The sequence below is a fragment of the Echeneis naucrates genome, chromosome 12, assembly GCF_900963305.1.
Source record: "Echeneis naucrates chromosome 12, fEcheNa1.1, whole genome shotgun sequence".
In the NCBI taxonomy this organism is placed as follows: Eukaryota; Metazoa; Chordata; class Actinopteri; order Carangiformes; family Echeneidae; genus Echeneis; species Echeneis naucrates.
In genome coordinates, this window is record NC_042522.1 from 3,227,902 (window position 1) to 3,250,128 (window position 22,227).

Below are 22,227 nucleotides of genomic sequence, written 5' to 3' on the forward strand. Positions count from 1 at the left end.
ATAAGCTGCCCTTTGGTGCATAAACAGTTTGATGGGCAACGTGTTCTGATTTTCTAGAACTAGTCTCAGACACCTGTTTAAAGCACCCTGAGACATATTAAACTCTCTTAAGGGAAAAGAGATAGGTGAATGGATTATGGTTGCTCTGCTGAAGTGTTCCAGAGGCTGAGGCCTAATGTGGAAGAGATTAGGATAGAGGCACAGCATTTGGAGGGAACTGGGTGGTTGAAACAGCTCAGATTGAAGCGGTAGCAGGGGCATGGGCAGAGGAGATCAAGAAAATTAACTGCATGCAGAAAAAAACTGTGACTATTACTACTGTAAACTAACAACAGAAAGGAGACACTATGCAAAACATTGCAGAGACTTGCCATTGTCTGCATTGACAGGGAATACAGAGAACTGATCAAGGACTTTGTGGACTGGTGTCAGTGGAACCGCCTCCAGATAAACACAGGGAAAACCAAGGAGCTAGTGGCAGACAATCACGCCCCCCTGTCACCAGTGAACATCCAAGGTTCAAGTGAACAATAAACTGGACTGGACTCATAACACCCATGAAATTTATAAGAAAGGTCAGCGCAGACTCTAACTGCTGCGGAAACTCAGGTCCTTTGGAGTGCAGGGAGTGCTCCTGAAAACCTTCTTTGACTCTGTTGTGGCATCAGCCATCTTCTCTGGAGTGGTCTGCTGGAGCAGCAGCATCTCTACAGCTGACAGGAAGATACTCGATAACCTGATAATGTTAATGTCTTGGGTTGCCCCCTTGAGTCAGTGCAGAGGGTGGGAGAGAGGAGGGTGATAGCAAATCTATCATCAATGATGGATAATGCCTCCCACCCCATGCAGGACACCATCAGCGCACTGTGCAGCTCCTTCAGTCACAGACTACTTCACCACAAATGTGTGAAGGAGAGATATCGTAGGTCCTTTCTTCCTGCTGCTGCCAGACTGTTGTACTGACCAGACTGTAATGACCAGGACTGACCCCCCAGTAGTCCACACACACACTAAGAACAATACTGTGAAAATAAATAATACTGTGCAATACATAATGTGCAATGTTTTTCTAACTACCCAGTTACAACTGCTGCTATGGGTAGTACTACCTGCTATTGTGTGTCTCTGCTGTTTGCTTGTTTGTTTGTTGTCTCTTCTTTGTTGTTAAGTTAAAAATCTTGCTGCTGTAACAATTTGAATTTCCCCATTGTGGGACAATAAAGGAAATCTAATCTAATCTAATCATCTAAAACAAATTGCAAGAAAAGCAACAAAGCTGCAGTTAGTGGCTTAATCCAGAGCAGAAAGTTAATCTTTCAACAACTTTTTCAGTACTTTCACAAATTATGTCTGTAATTCTGTGTCATCCCATTAAGTGTCAGGTGGCCAAGTCTCGAACTTGGAGAATTCATCCGCAGAGTGGGACCCCTGATGGAGGTTTAGTGGATAATTGCAGTGAGGTTACTCAGTTCTTATAACTGACAATGACTAAAATAACAAGGTACATATTGTAAAAACAAATAATAGAAAAGGTCATGTGCCATTGTTTTAACAAAGATAGCATTGAACTCTGTTGTGTAGCCCATTATTTATTAATGATCTGGTTCATCATGACATGAACAAAATGACCGTGGCTCAGCCTCTGTAGGCTTCTTTAACACACAGTAATAAACATGCATATATGAAGTGTGATATGACTCCCTTATTGTACTGTATTGTACTGCTCTCGTATGCGTGTTTGCGTATGTCCCTAAAGATCCTGGGAACTCTGTGGTAATCTCTTTACGTCTTTACGTGGCACAAATCATGCTTATATATATAACAAGTTTGGTTACACAAAAATTAATCGTTTTAAAGAGAAATCGTCATCCATTACGTCTATTACTATCACAGTTAAGTATGTTTTTCATTAGAATTATGAAATACTGATGTCTGGTCAAATTGGAGTAAAACGTAAGTGTAATAAAATGATAAAATTGTTCCCTTTTGACTTCAAAATAAAAACATCAGCTGGAAGGAAGCGAGATGAACAAGAGGAAGAGGGGGAAAGAGAAAGGGGAGAAGGAGGAGGAGTCGGTTTGTTGACATCGGACGAAAACGAAAATCAGATGAGTGAAGACTATTGAAAAAGGCTCCGCTTCTCGCCGTCATCAGGACACACGGCCTTGGCGAAAGCTAAGGTAGAGCCCCGGCTGCCGAGCCGTGCACCCAAACACCGTTGACCACTGCTGACAGCCCGCCTCTCTACACACAGCTATTAAGCTAGCGCTAGCTTCACTGCCTTAGTTAGCTAACATCATAGCAGGGAAAATCTTCTTTAGCGACAAGCTAATTAGGACGCCTAAACGCACTCCTGACACCGTATCGGCAAATGAAGTCTTCGATTACAATAATAAGTGTTGCTGTTTAGGACTTGGCATTCCTGTGAGTGAGTAGGCTAAACTTGATCTATCCTTGTAAACAGCTATGAAACGTCAGGAAAGTGTTGTAGTGTACCTAGCTAGCTAGGTTGCTAATGTAGTGACAGTCTGCAGTGTCTCCCTCAGGATACTGCTTTGTGTGGTTGGCTAACAAATCCATAGTAAGAACCAAAACTCAAAACAGGCTGGTTATTATATCTAGCACCCGCTCAGTACATCATAAAGAATAAACTGTTTTTTTATTAATGTAAAAATAAGTTGTTGCATAGTAGGTACAAATAGTTGCTGACAGAGGGCATGACAACTTACTAAAGCTAAACCTGCACAACCCTGCGGTGCCTGCAGGTAGTCTAAAATGTATTTATGGCCTGGCTTCTGGTGGCAGGGAGGCCTTATGATCCCCAGTCTTTTTTAAATAAAACAGACATGGACATCCATTATGATTTAACTGTACATTCAGGTAATACATTTGATGCTACAGTTTGTTTTTGGGACAGTCACTGTAAAAGGTTTCCCTTCTTAAATGTGACATGGTCCCAGGCCAAGATATGGCTCAGTACATTAATTTGAAGAATTATTCTGTACTTATTGCCAAAGATAGTGGTAAAAGGAAGCACACATTGGATTATTGTGATTTTTTTTTTTTTTTTTTTTAATAACAGGGTGCTGCTTGTATTCAAATGAAATTGCATCTCACCCTCAACTTTGAGCTGAGCCAGCCTCTAAAGATCTCCTGCACTGCCTTTGTCTTTGATGTAAGCTAGAGAGGAGGACACTAACATGGCAGCCAAAGCAGGAGACAACCCTGAAAGCCTCATGACTCTGGCCACAGTATTCTGCCTGAGGAACCTCAGGAAGACCATGTGCTACCAGGGGTTCAGGAACAAGGTCTGCCTGCGCTCAGACATCTTCCTTCCAAGTGAAATATGTGACAAGCTGGTCAACACGTATGTAAACTAGATTCTCAATTTTCAGTCTTTCAGACTGCCCCGTGTTGTTACGATCTTGCAGATTATTGTCTCAAATTGGAAATTTTGTTTGTGGAAATAGATATATAGAGTTGGTCCATACAGACAGTAACTTTGAACCAGAAGAGAGCTTCTTCCAGCTGTTCTCGGACCCTCGAAGCACCAGACTGACCAGGGTACAGTTGAGAGAAGACTTTGTGCGTGACAGAGATCTTGAAGCCATTAGAAAACAGGTAGGATGCCACAAATAAGTCATTTTAATTGCTCACAATATGCTGATGACATCGGTAGTAGAACAATTTCATTTTCAAGTATACCTCTGTGGACCATCTCAACCAGAATGTTTTACTTTTTCACAAACTCCATCTTCAGGCTATGATAGGAGTATATTTATATTTTTTTAAGTCCATCTCTCAGTCAGATTGACTCACTGCCAGGTTGAAAGTCTTTTAAAATGCTATTTAAGGCCTTTGAAAAATGCAGCAATACTTTTTTCGGTTCTACAGAATCTTGGACTACAGGTCATATTCTTCATGTGAAAGGAAAATGATGGGTTCAGATTAACCATTTCAGTGGACATAAACCACTTTTAGGCCTTCTTCAGACCTGGTATGAAGATGTATCTTTTGTGAGCCCATCACCAATGTTCAGCTGTGAACACATCCACAACACTGAAAGTGGGTCAGTGACATCACATAGGTGGTCATTGGAGACACATTTTAAAGCCTAACCCTGGTCCTAACGCAATATTTAAATTTTTGAATTTTTCTGTAATGTGTCACAATGATGGACACTTGTAAGCATTCTCTGGACACTATTTTTAGCTATATAGTGAAATAATATATAAGAAAGTAATTTAATGAGTATCTTATTAGTGTCATGATTAGCCCACTGATGGAAGCGAGTCATCTATTGCTAGGGAAAGTATATTTATTGGCTGCTGGAATTTATTAGTTGTCATTACAGGTTTATTTTTTTTTTTTAGAGGCGGTCATTGTTGCCAAAAATTACAGAAGGCTGCCCATAACAGTCAGCCTCTTTGATCAGTAACTGTGTGTCAATGTAAGAAATTATTAAAGTTATTTGGAAGTTGTTTCAAATGAAATATTTAGCTAAAGTTGAATTCTGAAGCTCTCTGTCAGTGTTTTGCTCAGTAATTATTTCCTGTGTGCTTTTTTTTCCAGGACCTAATCGAGCTCCACCTCACCTACTGCAACAATCTGTCGTCCCGCAGTCTGAAAACACTCACCTGCTTCCGTGAGACTTTGGTCTCTCTCTGTCTTTTTGGCTGCAGCCATATCTTCTACAGGAAGGGTGGTGCCCCACTTGCCTGCAATGAAGACAGTGAGGAGGAGGAGGATGAGGGCCCTGCCTCTAGGCAAGCATTAGAGACGGACTTTAACTTCCACGGGTTCAACCGCCTCAGATTGCTCAACTTGGGTGGTCTGCCTGATGAAGTGGATGCAGAAGCCCTGCTCAAACCATTGATGTCGCTCACCTCACTAGATTTGTCAAATGTACAGTTGCTGGGAACAGCTTTTCTCACCCAGTGGAAAGATAGACTGGCCTCGCTGATCCTCTACAATGTGGACTTATCAGAGGAGTTGGTCTGTACAGTGGTGGAGCTCGTTCATCTCAGGTAAAGAGGAACAATGCTTTTACTTCTTTGTCTTACTGCAATAATTCACTGGACTGATGTTGTAGGTGAAAGTTGCTCTTGGTGGCCACTTGCATGAGCTAAATGTTGTGAGTAAGTCAGAATTAACGAATGCAATCCATCATCTGATGTCACCAGTTTAATAGATTAGGCCTTTTTAGAACAGGCCTATGTTCACACTGCAAGCCTTAGTGCTCACTTCGGATTTCTTTATAAATCTGATTGTTTTATGCAGCTTTTCACATCATCTTTTAAAACTTTAAAACTTTAAACTTTTAGAACATTGTGAACCTTTCATGACCTGTATGTGACAGGCATGCAAGGAAGAACAACAAGATGTCATATGCAGCACTCTGTACACAAGTAAACAGGAGAGGATTGTAAATGACAAACATGTACTCCGCTGATGTTAGCATTTAGTGTTTAGTTTTTATGTCACTGAGTACCTCTATTTCCGTATTTGTTTTTTGTCTTATGACTACTGCCTGTGTACAATTATGTCAAATGTTGCTGTGATGTAAAAGTTTCATTGAATTCCGATATATGTTCCATGGCTGTTTAGTCTGAAGTAGCTTTAAGAAAACTAAACAAAACAAAGATTTGTATCTGATTGAGAACCACATATGAAATTGGCCCAGTTGCATCTAGTTTTTCACAGCGGGTGAAGAAATAGGATTTCAGCCACTTGGGCCTGCTGTGTGAACGTAGCCTAGGAAGGCCTTTGCGATCATCACCCAGCTGTGGTCGTGTTGCCCATGCTCAGCTGCCTTTTTCTGATATCATGTTATTGAAGCTGAAGGAGATGAACATTTATTAAATGAAGGTTTACTTACTGGGTTTTAGCAGAGCTGTGTTGTTAAATGACTGTTGTTAACGAACAGAAAAGGTTAGAACTGCGTGGTATCAGATCAGAGTTTGTGACCATTTAATGTTTTTCTTACCACTGAATTATGATCAGACAAACTTGTAGTCTGGTGTCAGCAATAATGAAAATCAGTTACTTTCTGCATAACGTGAAAAGCTTCGACCAGGTGTTACACATGATCTAAATGTGGGGCTATTAAATCCCTCCTATGTGTCAGTGATGGAGAGGTGAAGATGAAGGTATTTATATTATCCTTAATCATCTGATGAGCTGTTATGAAGGCACGGTTGATGTTCATGGTTTCTTGCTTTTCTTCTTTAATTTACAATGGATTATGACTAATGTAAGTGTGTTATTTTCACCTCACAATCTATTAAACTTAAGGCATTTGGACATCTCACGGGAGAGCAGACGAACGTCTAAGTTCAAAATGAACAGGAAGATCCTCACAGCAGTTGTGCAGCGTCTGGTCAACTTGGTGTCACTGGACATGTCAGGTCACATCATGTTAGACAACTGCACAGTTCCACATTTTGAAGAAGCTATGGGACGGCCAAGGTGGGTGACTAACCGCAGAGTTTACTTCTGCTTCAATGGAACATATTGATGAACCAAGGTGTGTTTTTCTTTCAGCCTTGAGCCATGCAAGAGCAGCATCTATCCTTTCCAAGAGCTAAAGAGGCCCCTGCAGTTCCTGGGCTTATATGACACCACCCTCTGTAATGTGACACACATCCCTGCCTATAAGGTAACGTTCACACAGGCTGTTGACATGATAGACATCAGAGTCCAGTGTGGGACTGGTTGGATTGGTTTCATAAAATGTTATGTGTCTAAGTCTAATTTCTGTGTCATGTACTCTGTCATCCTCACTTTGTCACCTTCAAACTTTCACTGTGTCACACTGACTGCTTTACTCTCGCTCCCTCAATTTTACCTGGTCATCCTCACTTTCACAGTAACCTGTGACCTCTATCATCCTCATATAGACCCTTGCTTTTCCACATTCACTCTGTCATCACTTTTGCCTTTGCTCTTTCACCCCAACTCTCACCTTTACTGTGAGTCCTGTGAGTCCTGACTCCTGTGACTCCTGGCTTATGTTCACTTTTTCCATCAGTGGTGGTCAGAGCCAGAACTGAGAAAGACCACTTCTAAATCAAATCAAATCAAATTTTATTTATATAGCAGCAAAAAATAAGGCAGTTTAAATGAAGAGCAGGTCCATCCCAAACTATTTATAGAATTATTTAAAGGGACTAAACGAATGCTTCCACAAGCAAGCACTTGACAGTGGCTGGAAAACCTTCCTTAAAAGGCAAAAAGATCAGATGAATCAGGCTTAGGGTGGGCTGCCATCTGCCTCGAAAGAGGAAAGAGAGAACAATGAAATGCAATTTAAAATGTACAGATGTTGAAAGTCGTAATGACTGTTGTAATGATTCACTACTTGCAGGATAGGGAGAGAGAGGACGGTAGGGAATAGCACAAACATCGAGGAGAGGAAAGATAGAAAGTTGATGACATGTAGCAGTGTGACATAAATGTTTGGGAGGGATGGGGTGTTCAGTGCATTCCCCAGCAGTCTAGGCCAGCAACTTATAACTAGGCCTTATAACTAAAAGATGAAGACACTATGTGTCAGAAGGCTAGATTCCATCCGAGGTTATGTGTCTTCCAGCAGGCCACTGACTCAAAACTTATTTCAGAAAGCACTGATAAATGTGAAAATGTATATATGTTACTGGGCTTTTTCAGGTGACTGGATCAAAGAATGAAGACCAGGTCCTGAATGCTATTGAGGCATACACAGAGTTTCGTCCTGAGCTGGCCCACAGAGCCATCAATCAGCTGTTTGACATTGCTAGAATACAACACTGCAGCCAATTGCTCCGAGCTTTACAGGTATTGTGAGTTTAAGTAAGGAGGTGAGACAACACTGTGTTGTGAATGTTCACCAATCCTCTCTTGTAAACTCTGTCCTTGTCTTAGCTTGTCATAGCAGCGCTGAAGTGCCACAAATATGATAAGAGCATTCAAGTGACTGGCAGCGCTGCCCTGTTCTACCTGACTAACACAGAGTACCGCAGCGACCAGAGTGTTCGGATGCGTAGAGAGGTCATTCAGGTGGTACTAAATGGGATGGAGGAGTACCAAGAGGTTACTGTAAGTACTGTCTGGACCATCGTCTCTTTCTTTTTTCTTTTTTTTTTTTAAACTGTCCTGTTCAGCAGCTGGGGCAGGCAGTATGAATATTTCTGGGGCCTTGTGCTGAAGCATTTTTACTGTGTGAGTCGTCTCCTGTCACCATCTGTGTCTAACCCTAAGCCTTTATTGGCAATGGTATTGGTTTATTAATAAAGCTACTGGACTGACGCTCAGGAGTGAATAGAAAGAGAGAACAGAGATGGGATAGGGATGACAGGAGGCAGGACACAAAAACAATCTCAACAGAAACAATGGTCACAGGATATAATTTAAGATGAATGTATATCTTTGTGCACCTGTGTATGTATATGTGTATGGGTATGCAACGGTTTGTCATTTGATGCTGTGGCTAGCTGGCCTGTGGGTGTTCTTTGTTTTAAGTCAATTCACCTAGTTTGAATGGTAAAAGATGGTTAGCTCCATGGAGGTTCTGGGATGTACATGAACACAACCATGTGCACACATCAGGTTAACAGTAGTTAACCAACAGTCTAAACAGATGCAAAAAATGCTAAGTAGATACAATAACCCCTTGTAAATTTATAAAGTTAACAATCCTGTGTATAGCGGTGCCGCAGAGTTCCACAACGGGTACGCCTTTGGGTTGGATTCAAAAATGGTGTCTAATGAGTAAAAATTATAATTGTAAAAATTCATGGCTATGACAAGGCCTTCATTGATTCAACTTTTTCTTTTTTCATTTTATTATTTAAAGCAGAAAAATATAAATCAAATCAGATTTATTTTTATAGCACCAAATCATAACAAAGTTACACTAAGACACTTTACATATAGAGCATTTGTAGACCAAACTCTTTCTAAAATTATTTAAAGAGACCCAACAGATCCCCCGATGAGCAGGCACTTGGCGACAGTGGCAAGGAAAAACTTCCTTTAAGAGGCAGAAACCTCAAGCAGAACTGGGTGATCATAATATTTTATTAAAGCGACTGGAACATGAAATTGGGATTAAAGGAACTGCACTAAGATAGTTGAAATCCTATTTATCAGATAGACATCAGTTTATTCATGTTAACAATAACTCCTCCTCATGCACTATAGTCAATTATGGAGAAAAAAAAGAACAAAACAGGGTTTCTCTTCAGCACCGTAACCAGGCTGAGTGTCATAGCTCCATTGAACCAGTGATCCCCTAGGTCTCAGCAGTTATGATTTAATTGACTTTTTTACAGGTACAATTGTCACAATCAGAGAAAGAATTAATCAGCTCTTACCTATATTAGACAGTAATCGTCTACTGACTACAGCAACTTCTGAATCAACTGCAACGACTATTTTACATCTGGAATCATTCTCATTTCTGAATCTCTCAGAGCTAGCTTCTATAGTTTCATCATCTAAACCATCTGAAAATTCTGATAGGAATTTGGAGTACAGGTACTGTAACTAAGAGAACTGGTTTTTCAATTTTCCAGTTAGAGTGAGAAATGCTAAGAGCGAGGCTTTCAAAAGACCTACAGGCAGATTTTGGTCTAGGGTTGATAAAAAGGCTTGACTGAAATATCGCAGCCACCCCTCTCCAAATAACATGAGTTGGGGTTGTAGATTCATTCATACTGACATACTCATTATGCTGTAGCCAGTTCTCCCTTCTACAAAATTAATCAATACGATGATCAGTTATGAGATCATTGACTAATAGAGATTTTGATGATAGTGATTGAATATTCAACAATCGCAGTGTTATTTGAAACCAAATTGATGACTGTTTTGATTTCAGTAAAGTTTTTGTTTTTAGCTCCTCTTCTGTTGAATTTAGGTATAGTATTTTTTCTAAATTTAGGTGGTTAGGGGACAGACACAGTTTCTATAGACCTAGATATGCAAATAAACATATACAAAGACTCTTTCTACTCTTGGCAGGGAACCGCTCTGACTGAGGCGCAGAGAAGTGTGCTAAACTGCAGTTTTGACTCCTGGTCTCGACTTGGGGTTATCAGGGTTTTAGCTTTCTAGTAAACTTGGCCATATTCTTAGTTAGGTAAGGACTATATATAGGACTAGTTTTGAATGATGTTTGGTGGCCTTTGTCTGTGTTGGACGTGGAAGACTAATCCAGGGAAATGGGTCTCACGCATGCATGTATGTGGGTGTGTATGTACATATATATTCACTGGTTTCTACAATTTGACCCATGCAACTCTCTCTTGTGCTGTGCAATATCAGCAAAAGTGACACTAAACCCTAACCCTAACCCAAAAAGTGGAAAGGTTTTTCGATCCTAAAGTTGAGTGAGGCTGTGTGACCCCCACAATTACAAAGATTATCCTATTTGAATATTTTAATCAAATCAAATCAAATCAGATTAATTATATATATATATAGTGCCAAATCATAACAGAGTTACATCAAGGCACTTTACATATAGAGAAAGGCTAGACCAAACTCTTTATTAACTTTTACAGGACTAAATTATTTAAAGAGACCCAACACATCCCCCTATAAGCAAGCACTCTGCGACAGTGGCAAGGAAAAACTTCCTTTAAGAGGCAGAAACGTCAGGCGGAAACAGGCTCGGTGGGGCGGCCATCTGCCTCGACCAATTGGGGGATGGGGGTTAGGGGCAAAGTTGGTGATGATTCACCACCTGCAGGATGAGGACAGGGAGAGAGAGGAGAGGAACTGGGAGAGACAGAGACTTCGGGGAAAACATGGTTAGTAAATGGTTACACATGGTTGGAACTGGGAGAAACAGAGACTTTGGGGAAAACGTAGTTAGTAGTATGTCAGTGCATGGGGTAGGGGGAAAGAGAAAGTGAACTTTGACTTTTTAACTATAAGCTCTGTCATATAGAAAAGTTTGAAGCTGAGTCTTGAAAATTGCTAGATTCCGCCCCCTGGACAGATACAGGAAGTTGGTTCCATTGAAGAGGAGCCTGATAACTGAAAGATCTGCCTCCAGATTTACTCTTGGAGACTCTAGGAACCACAAGTAAACCTCCATCTAGAGATCGGAGTGGCCTACTAGGACAGTAAGGAACTATAAGCTCTCTGAGCTTTATATGTTAACAGAGGGATTTTAAATTCTATTCTGAATTTTACCGGCAGCCAATGAAGAGAAGCTAATATTTGTGCAGCAGCATTCTGAATCAACTGCAGGCCTTTCAGAGATTTGCTTGGACACCCAGATAGTAATGAGTTATAGTAGTCCAGTCTAGAAATAATGACTGCATGGACTAGTTTTTCTGCATCCTCTCTCAAGAGGATTTTTCTGATTTTCTTAATATTTCACAGGTGAAAGATACAATTTTTTATTTTGTTTTCCCTGTTCGGGGTCACCACAGCAAGTCAGTTTCTTGCGACTTGCATGATTGATTTAGCTACAGTTTTACACCGGATGCCCTTCCTGACGCAATCTTCCCATTCATCTGGGCTTGGGACCGGCAATGTTTATATGTACCAAGTGTACCTAAATGTATTTGTTTAATGTAAAAAAGTACTATTCCATCTGGAAAACTAAATGGAGGTACAGCCTACATTCAAGAAAGGTATTTGCATACCTTTTGACCATTTTCGAAACAGGAGAGGATTGATTAGTTGGTCTTAACATTCCCTTTTACATTTTGAGCCCAGAGAGCTTTCTGTTGTTATTAATAAAAGCATCATGAGTTTCTATAGCTAAGGTCAAAAAAAGATTTTCAGTGAGCCACCTTGTAGTAGGCAGACTATATAATACACCATCATCCTGATGTTTATGCCTTGCACTGAGACAATGATTTTCTATTTAGCATATTTTAGTATTAAAACAGATGGAATGAATACAAATTACCATATTTTAGGATGGGATAGTAACTGTGCGCTATCATCTGGTTAGTGCTGGTTAGTGCTGATGCTCCACACTAAGAAGGTTGCGGGTTCTGTTCCCAGGCCCGGGGCCTTTCTGTGTATAGTTTGCATATTCTCTCCCTGTGCTTTCATGGGTTTCCTCCCAACGTCCAACGACATTCATGTTTTCATTCATTAATTTGTAACTCTAAATTGACTGTCGATCTGAGTGAGATTGTGAGTGGTTCTTCGTTTTAGTCTGTCTCTGTGTGTTGGCCCTGCAATGGACTTGCAACCTGTCCAGGGTGTACCACACCCTTGTCCAATGTGAGGTTAGGGTTAGGGTTCTCTACTGCTTGTTTATTTCCTGTGTAGTCCCTCAAAAATGCCAATATAAAAACCTTGACTAACAAAAAAGGCTCAAGCAATTATTCCCAATGCCTAGCGTCAAGCCTCAAAATGGCAAAAACTACAAGTCCACTGGTTGGAAGTGAAGCTAGCTGCTGCCACCACCACAAGAGGGCAGTAAATTAGACAATGCATGAAAACAGGCAACTGATCTGTTTAGGGATAGAAAGCTTTTCTGAGACTTTGCTTCTATATAATCCCTACTGATGCATATTCTTCTCCAGGTCCAAAGGAACTGCTGCCTGACACTGTGTAACTTCAGTATTCCAGAGGAGCTGGAGTTCCAGTACAGTCGGGTCAACCAGCTACTTCTGAAAATCTTGGAACCAGCGAGACAGGATGAGTCCATCCAGAGAATTGCTGTTCACCTCTGCAATGCTTTGGTCTGTCAGGTGGACAACTATCACAAGGAGGCCGTGGGGAAGATGGGATTTGTGAAGGTGATAAAGTTCTCTGTGTACTCTTATTTCAGAGGAGAATGAAAATATTGTATTCATCACCTCTTGTCCCTAGTCCTGAAGTCTGTAAGTTCTTTGCTGAATTGACAAAATACAATGACAGAATACTTCTGTAAATACCCCAGTTGTTATTTTTCAAGCTTTTAAATGTCATTAGAAAAGTTCAAGATTGATCGAATCAGAATTGGAATCACTTTATTTTCCCCACAGGGGGAAATTGTTTGTGCTGCAGCTGGTCCTGACCGCATATGCAAAACAGAAGTGAAATATGTACATTAAAGATGAAAAAGTAGGGAAATATGTACATTACAGATGCAAGAGGACAAATACACAATATTGCCAAAAGCATTCACTCACCTGCGTTGACTTGTGTACAGTATGAATTTAAGTGATACCACATTCTTAATCCATAGGGTTTAATATTACGTCGGTCCACCCTTTGCAGCTATAACCTGTTAGTACAAAAAATTAGAAGGGAAACCAGGAACGTGACACACAATACATGTTCCTTTTTGTGAAACTGTCAATCCAGACCCTTGACATTTTTTTGCTGTGGTGTGACTACTTCTGTGACATCACCCCCAAACTCTGTTCATGAGTACAGTTTGATTAATTCATTTTTTTTTCTTTTTTTCAGACAATGTTACATTTAATTCAGAAGAAGCTACAGGACAGAATGGTGAGTTTTTTTTCTGGCAACTTTTTTCTGCTTTGTCGACATTAATCTTTTCTCGAGTTTGATTGAAGTCAAATTTATTTATACAACACCAAAGCATGACAGAGTTGCATCAAGGCACTTTACATATTGAGCAGGTCTTGACGAAACGTTTTATGGAGTTGTTTGGGGGCCGTGGCGGGTTAGAGAGATTGAGGCAGAACAAAAGCAGGAGGAGAGAAGATACCATTAAAAATTCCAGCAAAAAAGAAATAGAGTTTTTAGCAGAAGTAAAAATGGGAAATGATAACTGATAGTTAACTAATGGTTATCATTACACAAACTATTGTAGCAGCAGGTATTGATATATAGGAACATGGAGCAGAGATTATTCAGCACCTGTAGGAAGGGGACAGGAAGAGAGAGGGCAGTGACAAAACACAGACTACAGGAAGAGACAAAGTTAGTGAGATGTAATGTACTGTACATGCTTTGGGGAGGGACGGAGGGAGGGAGAGAGAGACAGAGATGCTTAGTGCATAAGTATAGGCAAATAGCAGAATAACTAAAGAAACAGCATTTAAAATTAAACTAGTACTTTAGTACTAATTAGTTATTAGTACTAATTATGATGGTGACACAAGGTCCATTATGAATAGTAAGTTAATAAGAATTTAAAATCGCAATAAACATGTTTTCAGTATTGATATTCCAAATTGAATGTCAGGAGAGTCTTTTGTTCAAAGTTTTTGTTTGGCCACAGTGCGACCAGGTGATGGAGTTTTCCTGGAGTGCTCTCTGGAACATCACTGATGAGACGCCTGATAACTGTCAGATGTTTCTGAACTGCCATGGGATGAGTCTCTTTCTGGAGTGTCTACAGGTGAATTGTCAGACCAAGCTTGAAGTCATGTTGATTTAGTTTAGTTGCAGCTTGATGCCTTTCCTCTTACCGTATGATCTAAATCCAGGAATTTCCAGACAAGCAGGAACTTCACCGCAACATGCTTGGGCTTTTGGGAAACGTTGCTGAGGTCAAAGCTCTAAGGCCACAACTAGTCACCCCACAGTTCATCACTGTGTTCAGGTAGGACAGCTGCATGGTTCTTAATTTGTTCTCACCAAGAAAACAGCAAGGACCTGTTTTCATTATCTCCTACTACTTTTCCACCACATGGTACCAATTCAACTTCCATGGACTCATCTTACATACTTGATCAGTTTCCTCTTTCAAAGGTAGTTTCCTTTCAGTCATGTGTTGTTACTACACATGAAGCTAACATGACCTTTCTTTGATTGCAACACACATTAACAAAGGAAAACCAAACAGAGAAACATCTGCTGCTCCTCTCTAACTGTAATGTGGAATAATAACCACGGTAACTGAAATGTAGTTGGCTACAGTGAGCACACAGCAGTGGCACAGCAATGAAAATTCTCTCTTACCAATCAGCAGTGAACTTATGTTTTCAAGTCACCTTATGGAATAACTTCAACTTGCTTGGCTTCTGTCCAATGAGGTTGAGCAAGTTCTTGTTTCTGTAGTGTGTGTTTTTGCGTTCACACTAACTCAGCAGTGTGTTGTCTCTGCTCTTGCAGCTACTGATTGTAGCGGTTCTGAGCTTTAAAAGGTGAGATTTAGTTTGTGAACCTAATTAACCGTCACATACCATACTGGGCTGTAGCACGAGACTATCTTTGTTATGTTAAACTTTGTTGCGTCATTGAATACAGCTGACCTCCAACCACACAAGAACCCACACAATAGTTATTTTATTGAACTATATGAAGACATGTAAACTGCTCAAAAGATTTCAATGATGTTTGATTGTTTCATACACCAGTCAACCTCTCATTAGATCTGATTCTCATACTCCCCTCCCCAAATCCCTTGCCCTCCCCCAATATTTTATCTCTCACAGTAATCTGCTGGACAGTAAGGCAGATGGGATCGAGGTGTCATACAACGCATGTGGGGTGCTTTCTCACATAATGTTTGATGGGCCGGAGGTTTGGGCAATGGATGAGCCACGAAGAGACACAGTGATGGACAAAATGTGGGATGCTATCCAGAGTTGGGATGTCAGCTCCCGCCGTAACATCAACTACAGGTTTAGCCCAGTGTTCTCATTAATCTTGCATCAACTGTTTAACACACAGTGTCGCTCCGTAAACTCCAGGGCCTGTGTAAGGCTGAATTTATGTTAAACCAACATGGAATATTCAGAGTGGTTTTTAATGGCCACCAAACAAAAACGAGAGAATTGGAATATAATTAAGTTTTGAGGTATTGGGTTATTATCTTTGGATAAATAAACATTTTGATCTAATGATGACCCTGGATGAGAAGTTAAATGATACCCCCTGAAAGGGGAGCATAGATGGCTGCATCAAACTTCATTTTAATCCCTTCAATCACTGAGTCTATACAAAAAGTTCAAGAAGTCAGTAAGATTGATCCTCTGGGAACTGTGTTATCCTAAAGAAATAGCCTGACAAGGAGCCACAGTACAAGCACAACCAAAAATATGTCACACCATTAATAGAGTAAAATCCAAGTAAAGAAGTATGTGACTGTTTTTTTTGTTATTATGTTATTTTATGAGGTGTCTGGTGTTAGAAGTCCTGTGTCTGCTGAATTTTTAAACTGACCTGTTGGTCTCACAGGTCATTTGAGCCCATCCTGCGCTTGCTGCCCCAGGGGATCTCTCCAGTCAGCCAGCACTGGGCCACGTGGGCCCTCTACAACCTGGTGTCAGTTTACTGTGAGTATCTGATTTTCTCAATCTTTTCACATCAAGACCAACACTTAGTTTTTACATCCTCAGGAGTCTTGTGAGTAAAGTATGTCTGACTACTATTAGACAGGGATATTTCTCATAGTCTTCCATTCACTTTTGCCTGCAGCGAGTAAATACTGTCCCCTGTTGATAAAAGAGGGAGGAATCACTCTCTTGGAGAAAGTGCTAGAACTGGACAGTTCACATCCAGAAACAAAGGACATGGCAAGGTAAGTACTCATTGTAATGGCTTTAGATTGTCTTTGTTACTGACTGGGACTGGGGGTTTTTAGGCCACATTTGAGCATGTATTAAAGCTTAGGTGAACTGAACACAGACGCAAATTAGGTCACTTAAGTTTTGCTAAGAAACAGAAATAAAAATAATTTCCTGTCAGTTCAGGCTCTATGACTTTTATTTCTAAAACCACATACAAGAACACATACATGGATGTATACCCTGACCCTAACTAGCACATCAGAAATAACACGTAGCCTTGTAAGGATGAGGCTGAGGTTCCCATGTTGACAGCTTGTCGCTGGTTGGTCTCCTGCTCTTGTGGGAGAACATGTACCTAAAGTAAGGCAACACTAATGGCAATATTTAGTTTTTCATCGTCAGTCACATTGTTGTTTCAACATATGGAGCATTGATCTTTGACTGAAGGTTGTAGGTTTCAAGCAGTTTTCTGTAATAAAACATCTGAAGGCAATAATTTCATCAGTTTGGGTCCATGGCTGAACCAACAAACCTGAAGGGATCTTGTGGAACAGTTTCAGAACCCCTGACATATAGGAGTGATTCACAGGTCTGCTTCCTTGAAGCCACACTTCATTCTGTAGTACTGGTAAGGTATTTACCAACATTTATTCTGCCATGGTCAAAGACAGTAGCTGGCTTTGCCGATGATGTGGACAAGGTTTACAAGCCATCACCAATTTAGACAACATTTTAAAGGGATATATTTTCCTATTTGTCCACAAAAGGAATCCCTGGAATTCAGCATTTTGCTGAACTATTTTCTACAGAAATAGCTGGAGGCACACCACTATCACTGTCACTTAAATGGACCAGCCACCTTAAATCTAATTGTAAATGTCCAATATGAGTACCCATCTAACGTCAGGACATGCAAGGAATTAAGTTTACCAGTTGTAAACTTTTACCCCTGTAGGTTTATGTTACCACTGCTGCCATATAAAAAATTTGTATAAATGGATCCCCCACAATCTTTTATCATTTAATTTGTCCCATCAATTCCAACAGGTGACATCTGTTATCTGTGTCAGTATTTTATTTTAGAAGTGAAATTTATGTGGAAAAATCACTTCTCATTCACATGACATGACATGAGTCGTGATTTCATGGTTCTAAGATGATATTCATATTGACCTCTCAAGACCAAAACAGATGGTTTTGGTCTTTGGTCAATGAAATACCTCAGTAATGTCTGGGGGATTTTCTCTTTTGATTTGCCACACACTGATGTTCAAAGTTTTTAAAATTACCTCATACTAGCTAATACACGGATATAATGAGCACATTATACACAAATGATTAACAACTGATCAGACTTTGAAAAAACAGGTGTAATCTGAAACTAGTCTAAATGGCGGAGGGTAGTTTCATAAATTCTCCTGTGTAAGGAACTAACGCACAACACCTTTAAACTTTTTTTTTTTTTTTTTTGTTAGGAAGGTAATGGAACAGTGTGAAAACTTCAAAGAAGACCCCATGGAGACAAATCATGGACAGGAGGTAAATTATGGACAAAGAGGTTGACCCCACAGATCCTATGAATCCCAGCAAATATCAAGCAAACCAACCTAAGGTCCTGCCTACCATCATCCCCAAAAGAGTCATTTGTGTGCATTTTTATTATTATTTTTTTATTATTATTATTATTATTTTGTAGAGCAGAGCTGAGTCTCTGATCCTATTTGCAGCAGTTTTGACTAAACCTTAATCTCTCCAGTGAGATCTGGTGCATGAAGTTTTGTTGTGTTACCTTTGGTGTACATATACATCTCATCTGTAAAGATGGCGTATTGGAGTTGGTGACTATTCTCTGTGTGCAAGTCAGTCAGAATGACTGGAAAAACCCTTGATTCACTTCAATGTGATTGCAATTTTGAATGAACAGTCATTTGGTGTCCTGTGGCGCCATTAGAGGTCACAACTCGCACAACATGCTCTCCCATTCACTCATCCTTGTAAAGGCCACTTATTTGCGACAGATGTACAGCAAATAGCAGCCAGTGTGTAGGCTGCAGATAAGCACCACACTGATGTTGGTGGGAGGGAACCCTCCAGACCTTGTTGCACAATGAAGGACTTCTTTGTTAAATATGTAAATATTTAGGTGGTGTTAACCTTTCACTGTGTGTATGTTTTATATTACAATTGTAAACATTCATGACTTTCCTCTGTATTTAAAATTATTTTGGTTTTACTGATGTATAGTCAGTTATAAAGAACAATACACAGAACACCCAGCCGCTATTTACAAATCTTGAATCCTCACATTTTAATCTGATTCTGCAGAAACCAGTGGTAAGCTTTAACTGTGAAGCAGGAAAAAACACAAAAAAGTAAAAAGTAGCCAAAAGTGTGAGAACACTTGCAATGTTCCAAGTTTGATTTTGAAGAACTTAACTGACTTTCACATGGCTCAGAATGATCTTATTTCGCAATTCAACTGAACCATTCAGTAACTTTGGGATGAACTTGGTGATTCAGTATCCATGAGCTGTGTGTAGGGTCCATTTCTTTTTGTGAATATAGTGTGAATCAGGCTGATTTTGTAGTGACCCTGTGCTGCTCCTTTCCAACAATGACAGACTTGTCAGAAGTTTTGGCTCGGGCAGATGCCAGATGATAAAGGAAACAGTTTATTTAATCAGTTTGACTGGTCAGTAAATATACTGCTTCACTTCAGTTACCACACCACACAAACATTGGGAGATAATAAAATGGTTGTATTCAGGTGTATGTTTAAAGGCACAAACCTTGATATGATCAGGAAGTGCCCGGTTTCTGGGCCTGGGACCTTTCTGTTCTGAGTTTGCATGTTCTCCCTGTACATGTGTTGGTTTCCTCCCACCGTCCAAAGACATGCATGTTTGGGTTAATTGGTGACTCTAAAATTGTCCGTAGGTATGAGTGTGAGTGTGATTAGTGGTTTGTTTCTGTGTGTTGGCCCTGTGATGGACTGGCAGTCAAATATCAAACCTAGAAAAAATCTGACCAAATCAAATGTGATCATGCTCCCCGAGTTGATCAGACATATCTTTCTGTGATAAGCCAGCAGCAGCACTCTGAAAAACATGTACACACCTGGTGACCTGTAAAAATGTTTCACGACAATAATTAATTCCTTATTCTTCTTGGAACTAGAATGCAAAAAGCACTTGTTCTAAGGACCAGAAGTCATCTGAGTAGTATAACAGATATGTAGATTTCTCCTGTTAGGCAAACAATCAACCTTCTGTCACTGTCCTGCCACAGTCATGTCAACACCAACATTGATAACCACGCTCAATGTGAGCCCTCCATGACATATAGGCCTTTTTACGAGCTGTGCTGCATCCTGTACTGATGAAATACTTTTTGTAATTTGTTATTGTAAACACTGCTGAGCTCAGTCAAAAGTTATTGGAGGAGCAACCGAATAAACACTATTAAATAGACTTAATTGTAACTTTAGTTGTAATTCTACCTTATTTTTTTATTCCTCTCCTCTTCAAAAAAATACATGGATTGTGTTGAAAACTGAACATTGTGAAGAATTTACCAGAGCCCAATAAACAGCTTTAGGGAGAGAGACTGATATGTCTACAATATGAAAGAGTTGAACTTTCAATTGACTTCTGACCAGTTTGACTTATCAATGTTTCAGTTTTTCAGGGAGTGCATAGACAGGGCTTTGTCACAACAACACACTGAGACCATTATATCTGCTGTGTCTAATTCTGGATAAATGCAGGGACAGATGATGTTCATGAGTGATGCCTTACTGATTTTATAAGCTATTTCATATCATCTGCATTGGCTTTGACTTCCAGATTTTTATGTACATTTTTATGGTCAAGTTGTGAGTTTCTCAAAGTCACAGTGAATGTTGGATTAGACCAGAGATGAAGAGCTTCATGAGAGACCAAATCTTTCTGGCTGGGTTCAAACATGTAAACATGACGAGAATTTCTCTTCCTCTTCAAGTCACAAGAGGAAAAGCAGGTGAAGGTGTGCACATCATATTATCTGTGGTTTGGTTTGATGATAGAGACATGATGTCAGCTGGCTGCTGCTGTGGCTGTTGATTTTCTCTGATTATTTATGAAGATATGTCTACTTAAAATGAACTCTGCTTGAGAAGTGTTATGTCACAAATCTCTTCTCATGTTGTCCAATAATGTCATCCTGTTTGATTCTTTTGTAACTGCTGATTGGTGTGAAGAATGTGTGATCTAGTATGGAGTGCAAGTTCTTCCTGATCTCAGTAGAACCAGGCCGTAAGTGTAAAGGTATGAATAAGCAATAAAAATGAAATGGTAAAAATGTCCCAGTTGATTTTCTGTCTTCACTTCAGCCCATAAGTCTGAGCAGTAATGATGAGAAATTATGGGACTGTAATTACAGTCAGTTAATACACTTATTGTAGAGGAGGTTGCTCTATGTCACCCTTGCTTCTTGCCCTTGTCTCAACCAGTGGCAGAAGCAGTCGGGGTAGAAATTTGAGCATGTGGCTCAGGGATGGCCCTTGGATTTCGGTGGCCCAAAACAAGATTTTGTCCATGTCCCTAAAACACATCCAGCATAACCACCAGATCACACACAATGCTCATAACCTAATGAATACAAACATGAAAACACACAAACACTCGAGATATACAAATGAACAAACAAATCTATTACTTTATTTTAAAACAATGTATCTTAAAATATATTCAAATTTGAGAAGTTATGAAGAAACAATCACAAAGCATTCAAAATTATACTAAACATAAGGGCTACAAGGAGAGGGATAAATGAAAATCAACAAACATTTTGACAAATAACATTGAAAATTAAGAGTGCAAAATGCTAAAAAACATTAGAATTTAAAAAGCTTAGCTGCAAACATGGAAGCTATACAGAGGCAGGCAAATTTAGGAGGGTCTAAGACAGAGAGAGTTGCAATTCAGTTTGTTCAAGAAGGAGGGAAAGTTAACAAGATAACAAGGAGGCAAGGCAGCTTAGAGGATGCCATGACTGGGAGATGCAGGTAAATTTAGGAGGAAAGCTTGTTGTTCCCCAGGAAATAGCCAGTACAGAGCTAAGGCCTGATATAATTGTGTGGTCTAGGAATAGAATGAGAGTATATTTCATACAGCTGTGGGAGGATTCAGTTGTAGAAGCATATGAAAAGAAAAAGCTCAGGTATGCAGCTCAAGGAAAGAATGCTGAGCAGCAAGGATGGAAAGTTAGGATTTGTCCAGTGGAAGTAGGATGTAGAGGGTTTGTAGCAAGATCTGTTGTTGCTTTGTTGAGGGAGTTAGGAGGAAGGGGACAGAGCATAAGGAAAAGAGTAAAGGAAATGTTGGGGGGGGGGGGGGGGGGGGGGGGGGGCTCTTTAGATAGACAAACTCTTAGGAGAAGCAGAGGAAGTGTATTTAAGTGGAGGGTGTGGCCTGTTTGAGCCTCTTTGAGACCATGCCACTGATCACTGTCTAGCTTCCTGGAGGTGTCCCGGGACTAACTAGATGAAACACCTGTGAAAGGAGGTTCCCACCTGATGACCACAAAGACATGTAAGCTATCACTGCTCACTGGCCTAGTTAGGGCAGGGTGAAAGTTTGTTGTTAGGTAGTTAGTCATTTAGTCTGGTACATTTTTTTTTTTTTTTTTTTTTTTTTTTGGTAGCACAAGTTTCTTGTGTTTACTCTGAAATAGCTGCAATGAAAGTAGTGAGTTAAGGTGAGTGACAAGTCAAATTGGGTTAAAAAGTGGCGAGCATTCAACCTCGTAGCAGTTTGGATGTAAG

General features: G+C 40.1%; 1 protein-coding gene across 6 annotated transcripts; it reads left to right on the forward strand.

Moving 5' to 3' along the window:
• The first annotated feature begins 2,052 nt into the window (after nt 1-2,052).
• On the forward strand, nt 2,053-20,743 carry LOC115052385 (protein zer-1 homolog). 6 transcript variants are annotated; one of them, XM_029516456.1, is made up of 16 exons: nt 2,053-2,180; nt 3,185-3,367; nt 3,471-3,621; nt 4,573-5,027; nt 6,295-6,468; nt 6,544-6,658; nt 7,669-7,815; nt 7,903-8,076; nt 12,537-12,752; nt 13,408-13,449; nt 14,189-14,308; nt 14,397-14,512; nt 15,348-15,536; nt 16,093-16,190; nt 16,333-16,435; nt 17,900-20,743. In XM_029516456.1, exons 2-16 carry the CDS (start codon nt 3,201-3,203, stop codon nt 17,985-17,987), a joined length of 2,355 nt encoding a protein of 784 aa, XP_029372316.1. In that variant the 5' UTR covers nt 2,053-2,180; nt 3,185-3,200; the 3' UTR covers nt 17,988-20,743. The 6 variants fall into 6 exon arrangements, with proteins under 6 accessions (XP_029372316.1, XP_029372321.1, XP_029372317.1 ...); XM_029516457.1 differs by having other exon boundaries at nt 2,068-2,180; nt 3,083-3,367; XM_029516460.1 differs by having other exon boundaries at nt 2,113-2,180; nt 3,181-3,367.
• The last annotated feature ends 1,484 nt before the right edge of the window (nt 20,744-22,227 follow it).

What these genes read in the sequence shown, in the direction of transcription:
- LOC115052385 (XM_029516456.1), top strand. Translation starts at nt 3,201, where the DNA reads ATGGCAGCCAAAGCAGGAGACAACCCTGAAAGCCTCATGACTCTGGCC. An exon ending in GTGGAGCTCGTTCATCTCAG is followed by an intron (nt 5,028 to 6,294) that starts GTAAAGAGGAAC and finishes ATTAAACTTAAG; the next exon opens with GCATTTGGACATCTCACGGG. An exon ending in CACACATCCCTGCCTATAAG is followed by an intron (nt 6,659 to 7,668) that starts GTAACGTTCACA and finishes GGGCTTTTTCAG; the next exon opens with GTGACTGGATCAAAGAATGA.